We start from the raw sequence: 9,180 nt of genomic DNA, 5'->3' as shown, positions 1-9,180 counted from the left end.
GGATGTCAGTCTCTGGAGCAGCCCACCGTCACCGCTTTCTCCTCCATCGCCTTCCCGTTGCTAGGGCTGCCGGGGCTGGGCTTCTGCCGGCTGGCCCCATCCCAGCCAGGTTCATTAGTTCCCCTGCTTTGCAGTTGCCCCTTTAAGGAACCGGGCCCAGACCTGCTGATGCTTCTGCAGAAGCTCCCCTGGGCCCAGAGGCAGGAGGACCGGAGCAGTGATGTCATCGGCAGCCTCCCCAGCCACAACGCAGGCTCCTTGAGCCGGAGAGATGATGATGCTGCAGGAGGGACGGCAGCCAGAGCCCAGAGCCTGGGCCTAGGAAGCACAGCCTGGGATAAGGCAAGTCAGTCAAGCAGCTCTTGAGAAGGGATGCTGCCCCCTCTTTCATCACAGGTACCACCATTTCCTCCTGAAGCGACCACCTTCCCCCACCCCCACCCCAAGCTTCCCAGGATGCCAGGGGGAAGGAGGAGGATGTCTCCTCGCTAGGCCCCTGAACAGGAAGGAGCTGCCCACAAAGGGGGGGACTGGAGGTTTGGCAAGGGGAGATCCTAGTTCTTTGTTGGCTATTTCTAATGAATTTCATTGTCGGTGGAGAGATCTCCCAGCAGCCCTCTGCGAACAGAAATATTCAGCTGGGAGAGACAAGGAGCCTTCTGGGGACAATTATTCAATTTTTGGAGAAGTTGTGGAGGATGGAGAAATAGAGGAAGGAGCTGGGGGAGAGAAGCTCCCCCAGTGGGGGAGCAAGGAGATTTCCCCCATCGCCTAGCCAGGTTAGCTGCTTTTGAACCCTGTAACCTCAAGTTCACTCAAGCTTTGATAGCCAGTCAGGCAGACCTCCATCTCTCCCCGCTTTTGCCGGCGTCTCAGCCTGACCTTAGTAAATGTGGTCCAGACTGGGAGATTCCCTGAATGAAGAATAGTAAAAATCAGCTCAGATTTTGACTGGTTAAAAAAAAAAAAAAAAAGAGTGTGTTGGGGGTGGAGGGGGGTGTCCATCTGTGATTTTTTTGAACATGTGGGTCTCCAAATTCAATATAGCTTACTCCCGAGTAGAAAGAATGCCTTTAAAATATTTGCTATTTCCATGGCTATCTTTGTCTTCCTGGTGACCTCATTATTCAGCATTTATTGGGGAGGGAGAGAAAAAAGGGTACAAAGTGATGTGCAAGACAGAAGGCAAGCTCTCTAAACAGGAGACTCTCAGAATGAATTGATTGACATGTCTGGATGACGGGGTGGCCAGGGCAAGGGACGGTCCCAAAGGAGAAATAAATAACTGACCACAATCCCCACTGCTGGAAATCTTTCCTCCAGCTCTCTTTAGGGACCAGAGCTGGAAGGGAAAGATTTCTTAGAAGAAGGAACTTTTGAATGAAGTTTGGCCAGAGGAGAAGGAGTCGATTTAGGGAGAAATAACCCACGATGCGTGTCATATGGGGGTATTTGAGGAGTCAGCGGGGGAAGAAATGGAGAGATGGAAATAAAATTTCCTTTTAGGGCAATTTAAAGCATTAAAAAAAAAAGACACAAGTATGACCCACTTCCATTAATATGGTTTGAGATGCTGGCTTCCTCCAATAAATCTTAAAGCATTTTTTAAGCTTATATATACATATATATATATATATGTATATATATATATATATATTAAGAAAGGATTCTCCTCAAAGTGTCTGATCTCTTGGAGGCCAGAGGCTCCAGTGTGCTTCCTGTTGGTTATGGAAAGAGCTGTGCAATAATATGTTTATAGTCTTGTAAAGGCTTTTTCATAGGTTTCCTCATTCCTTTCTCCTCCCAAACCCTGTGAGGTCAGTGTTATTGGTAACCTCACTTTCCAGAGAAGGAAGATGAGACTTAGAAAGTTAAACGATCTGACCAGAATCAAATTGCTAAAATGAGGCAGCATTTGAACTCAGATCTTCCTGTTATTAATTCCGGTCTCTATAGAATACCTGAACCATCTCTGAGCATCCTTCGGTAACTTAATGAAGACAATTTGAAATAGGAGATAAAGGTTAATTTCTGATTTAAATTAATCCGTAGAATCCTGCTTGGGATTTAAAGAATATCCGCATAATCTAGTTCTAATCTGATTAAATTTTTGATGGATTTCTACTCCTATTCCCAAGCACTATTATATTCAAATATGGAAAACTGTAGGTTTTTTTTTTAAGTAAATTTTCTCAGGTATAATTTTGGTCTAGTGAGGATGTTTTATTAGGATCATAGGGCATTATAGTCACCCTATCATAATAGGGTAGGTAAGTGGTACAGTGGTTAGAGCACTGGATCCAGAATCAAGAACATCTGGATTTGAATCCAGTCTCAGACATGTACATGAACAAGTATCTTAACCTCAGATTCCTCACCTGCAAAATGGGAATAATAATAATAATAATAATAATAATAATAATAATAGCACCCATCTCCTAGAGTTGTTGTGAGGATCAAGTGAGATAATAATTATAAAGTCCTTAGAACATAGCAAGTACTATATAAATGTTAGCTATCATTATTTATCCCCAAGTAAGAAAAGTAACCCAATAATAATAACTTTATTTTATCATAGGATCCTAGAATAAGAGCTGGAAGATTACAATTCCAACTCCCTTCACTTTACAGATAAGGAAACTGAGGTCCAGGGAGGTCTGGAATGAGAAGAGAGATTGTCTGATTCCAAGGTCAATTTCCCTTTTTTAACCTGGGCTCTACCTAAATTCTTATCTGTTAATGTAAAGATTTGGTCTCTGGGTGTACGTCTAGTGAGTTTCTAGAAAGGTTTAGCACAGAATATCACAGAATCTAATGACCATGGCATTAAAATAATAATAATGATAATAACTAGTATTTGTATGTGATCTTATTTGACCCTCACAACAGCCCTGAGAGGGAGGCACTATTATTATCCCCATTCTATAGATGGGAAAACTGAGGCAGACGGGGGAAGTGACTTGGTCAGAGTCACACAGCTAGTAGATATCTGAGGCAGGATTTGAATCTGTCTCCTCTTTATTCCAGAAATTGTTTTTAGAGATTAAATGATTCTGACAAAAAAGATATTCCATCACAGTGAAGCTTACTTCAAAAGTTTATACATAGTTTTGGAAGAAAGATGAAAATAGATACTTTATTAGGCTGGGAGTTCCTTGAGAATAGTGATAACTGGGTTTTTATTTTTGTTTTTATTAAATGTCTTTCTTTGTATCCCCAGAACTTAGCACTGTGCCTGGCACATAGTGGTGCTTAATAGATGCTGGTTGACTGACTGACTGACTTTGGAATAATTCATAATTATTCCCTTAAAGAAAGACAGCACTGGGCATAATGGAGGGAGACCTGGCCTTGGAGTCAGTAAGATGTAACTTCAAGTCATGCTTGGAGCCCTCACCAGCTCTGAAAAACTGGGTGAATCACTAGTCTGTCATTGCATTTCCAGTAGAGAACAGCTGAGTTTTGGATTAGAGAAGGTAGGTTCACGGCTTCATTCTGTCTCTTTATAATTCTATGACATTAGGTAACAGCCTCAGTTTCCCCATCGAAGAAGTAAAAAGGTTAAACTTTTGTTTCTGAAGTCCATTTTAGTTCTGCCTCAATGATCCCATCATCCTATCATCTCTATGTAACTTAGAACAAATCTTCCCATCTCTCCTGGTCTCAGATGAGTCATACATGAAACAAGGGAATTCAATTGACCCCTTCCAACTCCTTTATAAAACCATGAGGTTGTAAGTTACAGCCGGGGTGGAGGTCTGTAAAGGCAGAGGAGCTTTCCACACTGGGAATGCCCTATGCCAATGGAATCATTAGTCCAGACTTCAAAAAATGTTTTTTTAAAAGGTCATTAAGCACTGTCCTGGATGCTCTCTGTGCCTTCGGGCCTCCTCCTCAGGAAGGACTACAAAGGAAAATTCTAAAATTGCTTAGATGCTGAAGTTTTCTCTAAAGGGATAGGATAGCAGATTTCAAGGATGCTACTCAGGTAGGTTAATGACTGGTAGATACAAAGCCTAGGTCAGAGTGGGATTTGAAATCAGGACCTCCTTTCGGATTTGAATCCAGGATAATAATAGATGGCATTTTGTAGCATTTTATGGTTTGCAAAGTGTTTTGCATGTACTTTCTCATTTGACCTGTCCCTCTTCCTGAGGTCTAACTGTGCTATTTATTTTTCAATCAGGTCTCAGTCACACTTCTGAAGTCCTTTGTAAGCACTATGAAGTGTTCACTCTTGCAGTGAAAATATTGATTAAAGAGACAAGAGCCTGACACAGAATGCCAGTGTGATTGATCCCCTTAGCAAATTTTTCTTCCTTTCCCCAGGTCTCTAAGAATGAGAGCACTGGAGAGCATCATCTCACCTATGATAGCAATGCTTCCATAGTGTTGCAAGCATGGGTGTTCTGGGAAATAGCTTTTTTGGAGGGCAGGGAGAATAGATATGCATCATTGACATTTTAAACATCACTTCCTTAAGTTTAGACAATTGACCAAATAATAAATCAAACCCTGATTTGTAGCATTTGATGATTTCAGAGGTATAAATGTTCAAACTGAAAATTTAACAGTTGGTGCACCAATTGTTATAAGTAGGTTTTCAAGCAAGGAGTCAGACTAGACAATAAATATATCAATAAATAAATGCTTAGAATTCTTGGATTCCACATTTATTATTCTTTTCACCACATATTTCCCCATTTTAGGAGGTCAGGGGGCCTAAGCATCATAGATTTTAAATTTATTATGACCCCATGAAATGCATGCCCTCCAACGTGGCATGCCCAACTTCCAACAAGCTATCATTATTCTTTTTTAGCTGATGAATGGGTAGGATGCTTGGGTCCTCCTTCACTTGCACCCCTGAGAAGTTCTAGGAAAAAGGCGAGAGCCCTGAGTTTTGGAAAAAGGCCTAGGTTCTCATATAGACATGTCTGATTGGTTTCACATCTGTGATGTCACAGTCAGTGAAGTCCTGGGGATTGGTCAATGATTATACAGGTATAGGGTTTAGAAGTTTCCAGGCGTAGAAGATTCCAGAAAGGGGCAGGAGGAAGGGGAGATTAGGCAGGAGAAGGAGTGTGTCTAGAGCAGAGAGCGCCTGCCGCCAACAAGCCTTATGGATTTCAGAGAGGTCCAGAGAATCAGAGAGGTTGTTTTGGACTATCCCACACAATTTTTTTTCCTACTAGAATCATCAGGAAATGTTGCTCAAGGGTCATTGGGGGTAAGTTCAACCTGTGGACCTCTTCCTCTGTCCCTTTATTATACCCTTTCCCCACTACTTTATTCTACAATGTGTAGTTTTACCCCCTCCACACTACTTTATTCTACAATATATGTATATATATATATATATATGTATATACATATATATATACATATATTGTATATGAGTATGAATATATATATATATATATATATATATATATATATATGAGTGTAGAGGGCAGGAACTCTGAAAAGGTATACTTAAGACTCAGTATGATTGATGTAATCTTACAACAAGATATTAACTCAGTGGAATTGATGAGATAATGGTTCCCTAGTGATATAATGATTGGTTTATACTCAGTATGATGAATTGATGTAAATGTAATCGAGTATTTAAGAAGTCAGAGTCAGACGGAAATCAGAGACTGAGATGTGCAGACTGCTGACTGCATGGCTGGAAGAGATGAGAGACTGGAGACTAGCTGACTGACTGAGACTGCTGACTTGCAGACTGGGAGACTGAAGGAGACAGGACAGCCACCACGAGGGTCTTTGTCTTTGAGTCTGTCCTCTAGTCTCTGAGTCTGAGCTTGAGCTCCAGCCTCCAATCCTGTGTCTTCTCTATCTCCCAGTCTGTCTTCCCTCCCAAATCTCTTCACTCTTATATATTCTATTCTAAGTATATCCTCATAGGTAGAATAGGTGTCAACCTGTAGAACTATACTAAGTACAAGCAAATTAGAGAATCATTATCTAGTTCCACTGAGTTAACACCTTGTTGTCAAATTACTTGTTTCAAGTACACTTGGCCCTCTACATGTGAGAGGAAATTGGGATTAAGTGACTTATCCAGGGTCACACAACTAATAAGTGTTAAGTGTCTGGATTTGAACTCAGGTCCTCCTGACTCTAAAGTTGGTGCTTTATGTACTCCACCATCTAGCTGCTCCAATGTTACCACGCTATTAAAGATTTTCTATTTTTCCTTTCCTGATTTGAGAATACACAACTAACAATCATGGTGGTGTCAGGTATGAAATTAAGATATCAAAATGACCAATGAACTTGGAATCACAGACTTTAAGGTTGAATATTGGCTCTGCCATTGTAATCATGAACAAATTATGCCCTTCTTTAGGTTTAAACGAGGAGGCTAAGCTAATAATCTCTAAACTGGTCCCTAGAGCTTTGATTCCATGTAAATAATTTAAGCATTGAAAAGGTTTGAGATTTTTATGATTGAATTTATTACTAATTAAACATGGTTCTCCTCATGACATAAATGATTCAAGAAGTGTGTTGTTAGTTTGGGGAACTCAGTCTAAGAATTCATCTGTGATTTAATAAATATAAGTCTCTAGCACAGTGGTCCTCAAACTTTTTAAATAGGGGGCCAGTTCACTGTCCCTCAGACTGTTGGAGGGCCGGACTATAGTAAAAACAAAAGCTCACCTCAGCCCATTTGCCATAACCTGGAGGGCCACATAAATGTCCTCAGTGGGCCGCATCTGGCCCAACAGCTGTAGTTTGAGAACCCCTGCTGTAGCACATAGTAGGCATAATAAATGCTGATTGATTAGTAACAGACTCACAATAATAAAACAATCCCTGTGCCAAGCTATCTCTTGGTGGGGTACATGCAGTGGGAAGAAAGGGAGAATACCTGGCTAAATCCCATCTTCTTAAATTGTGGTTCACATCTTGTAACTGAATGTGGGGATTATAAAATTATGTTTTATTTGTATACTTGTTTTCTATACCTCTATATCTGGGGTCACGTAAACATTTTTCTGGTGAAAAGGGATTGCAAGTGGAAAAAGTTTAAGAAGCCTTGGGCTGGATTGTCTCATAGATCCTTATAACTTGCCAGTTTTAGATAGATTCAACCTCATAATTCACTTATTAAACTTTTTCTTTTTCTCAGTTGTCTTCTGCATTCATTTTCTATAGTACCATCAGAAGAAAAAAATTAATAGATGAAGTGAATTATAAATCAATGCAGAGTAGTGGATTGAGGGGCTCACCTTGAATGCAGGAGGACCTGCTTCGGTCCTGCCACTGATCCTCACTAGCTATAGGAAAATCATTCCTGTAAAATAGAAAGCTTGGCCTGATTGGCCAAGGTCCTTGCTTCCTCTAGGGTCTACTTCTCCCTTCTCTTCTCTCTGAATCTGGCCACATAAAATCTCAAAGGGGGCTCTTGTCTTCTGACAGTTTTGCTCATGGGCAGTGTTGATGAGAGAAGGATGACAAGGACCCGATTCAAAATGCCCTTGTCATCCTGGAATTGCACAGAACCTTAGAGCAGAAAGGGACTTTGGTCCAGTCAGTGTAACCTTTAACTGAAAGAATCCTCTTCCCCAACAATAACCAGGCTTTGCTCAGACCACCTTCCCTCTTATGTGCCGCCCAGGTGGCTCAATGCCATGCTTCCCCTCCCAGATAATCTGTGATTTGACCTCTCTGTCTGACATGAACAAACAATATTTTTTAATTGGAAGGAATGAATGAAACAACACAGGTTAATACTGAAAATTATTCAGAAAAGTTATATTTAAAGGTAAAAACATAAGTTCCTGCTGACATCAGAATTTTCTTGATCAATCAATCCATGAAGAAGTATTAGTGTCTGCAGGACGTTGGCCACTATTCTAGACTGGGGATACACAAACCCAAGTGAAACAAGGAAAGAGGTACCACACTGACAGATGAGTGAATGCAGGATAAATATGTAGCAATGGGAGGAGACTTTTTGTAGGAGGCAGAGGTGAGGATAAGAAGCATTCCAGGTATAAGTTGACATTGAGGGCAAATAAATGAACTTTGGGGACCAGAATGCTGTGTTTAGAAAGTGATCCTCCAACTGCCAGAGCTCCCCAACCCTGAAATTTCTTCGGATGTACTTTGCATATACTTAGAGTTTCCAACTTAGAGTTGGAAGATTAAGAGCTGGAGCTATAGACGTGGATACTGGGAGTCTGGGAGGGGAAGTTTCTTGCTCAGCATCACACAGGCTAGGTCAGAAGTGGATGTACCTGTTGTTGCCCTCAATAGAATGTGAATTTCTGGTGGGCAGAGAAGATTTCCCTTTTCTCTTTGTCTCTTCCACACCTAGCACACTGACTGGCACTCAAAAGGCATTTAACAAATACTTATGGACTTATTGACAAGTGGACAAATGTATAGATGAATGGAGGCAGGGAAAAATGGATGGATAGATGGAAGGAGGAATAGATGGATGGATGGAAGGAGGCAAGGAGGAATAGATGGATGGATGGATGGATGGATGGATGGATGGATGGATGGATGGAAGGAGACAAGGAAGAATGGATAGTGGGATGGATAACGACAGGGAAAAATGGATAGATGAATGGAGGAATGGATGGATGGATGGAAGGAGGCAAGGAGGAATAGATGGATGGATGGATGGATGGATGGATGGATGGATAGATGGATGGATTGAGACAAGGAGAAATAGGTGAATGGATGGATGGATGGCTGAATGGCTGGAAGGAGACAGGAAAGATGGATAGTTGGATGAATAATGATAGGGAGAAAAGAATGGATGGATGGAGGCAAGGAGGAATGGATGGATGGATGGATGGATGGAAAGATACCAATACATACATCTGACTTTTCTTTTCTACAGGAACGTCCACTGACCTTCCTTTCCTAGGATGATCCCTCCTACAACTGGGACCCCTCCTCCAAGTGAGGTTCTCTTCCCTACACTGACTTCTCAGGAATTCTGGAGGTCACAGGTTTCGGGATACTCAGGAACTGTGACTCGGCACATCAGCCATCGGGCCAACAACTTTAAGAGACACCCCAAGAGGAGGAAACATATCCGTCCCTCTCCACCCCCACCTCCGAATACACCCTGTCCTATAGACCTGATTGACTTTGGGGACCTGCACCCCCAGAGGTCCTTCCGGGAGCTGCTATTCAATGGCTGCATCCTCT

General features: G+C 41.6%; 1 protein-coding gene across 4 annotated transcripts in view; it reads left to right on the top strand.

Annotated features, from left to right (window-relative positions):
- The first annotated feature begins 233 nt into the window (after positions 1–233).
- SLC45A1 (solute carrier family 45 member 1) overlaps positions 234–9,180 on the top strand; it is a 46,623-nt gene continuing 37,676 nt past the window's right edge. For 2 of the 4 annotated variants that reach the window (XR_012488815.1, XM_074307775.1), the window contains exons 1-2: positions 5,016–5,230; positions 8,867–9,180. The exon at positions 8,867–9,180 is cut by the window's right edge and continues 114 nt beyond it. Coding sequence is in view for 3 of the 4 variants with exons in the window: in XM_074307775.1 (XP_074163876.1) it covers positions 8,895–9,180 (286 nt within the window). In the remaining variant the exon portion in view is untranslated. Of the gene's footprint in view, positions 397–5,015; positions 5,231–8,866 lie in introns of those variants that run through there. The other 2 variants (XM_074307777.1, XM_074307776.1) reach the window with 2 other exon arrangements.

The sequence above is a fragment of the Sminthopsis crassicaudata genome, chromosome 3 (genome assembly GCF_048593235.1).
Source record: "Sminthopsis crassicaudata isolate SCR6 chromosome 3, ASM4859323v1, whole genome shotgun sequence".
NCBI classification, from domain to species: domain Eukaryota; kingdom Metazoa; phylum Chordata; class Mammalia; order Dasyuromorphia; family Dasyuridae; genus Sminthopsis; species Sminthopsis crassicaudata.
This window is presented reverse-complemented; position numbering and strand designations above follow the sequence as displayed.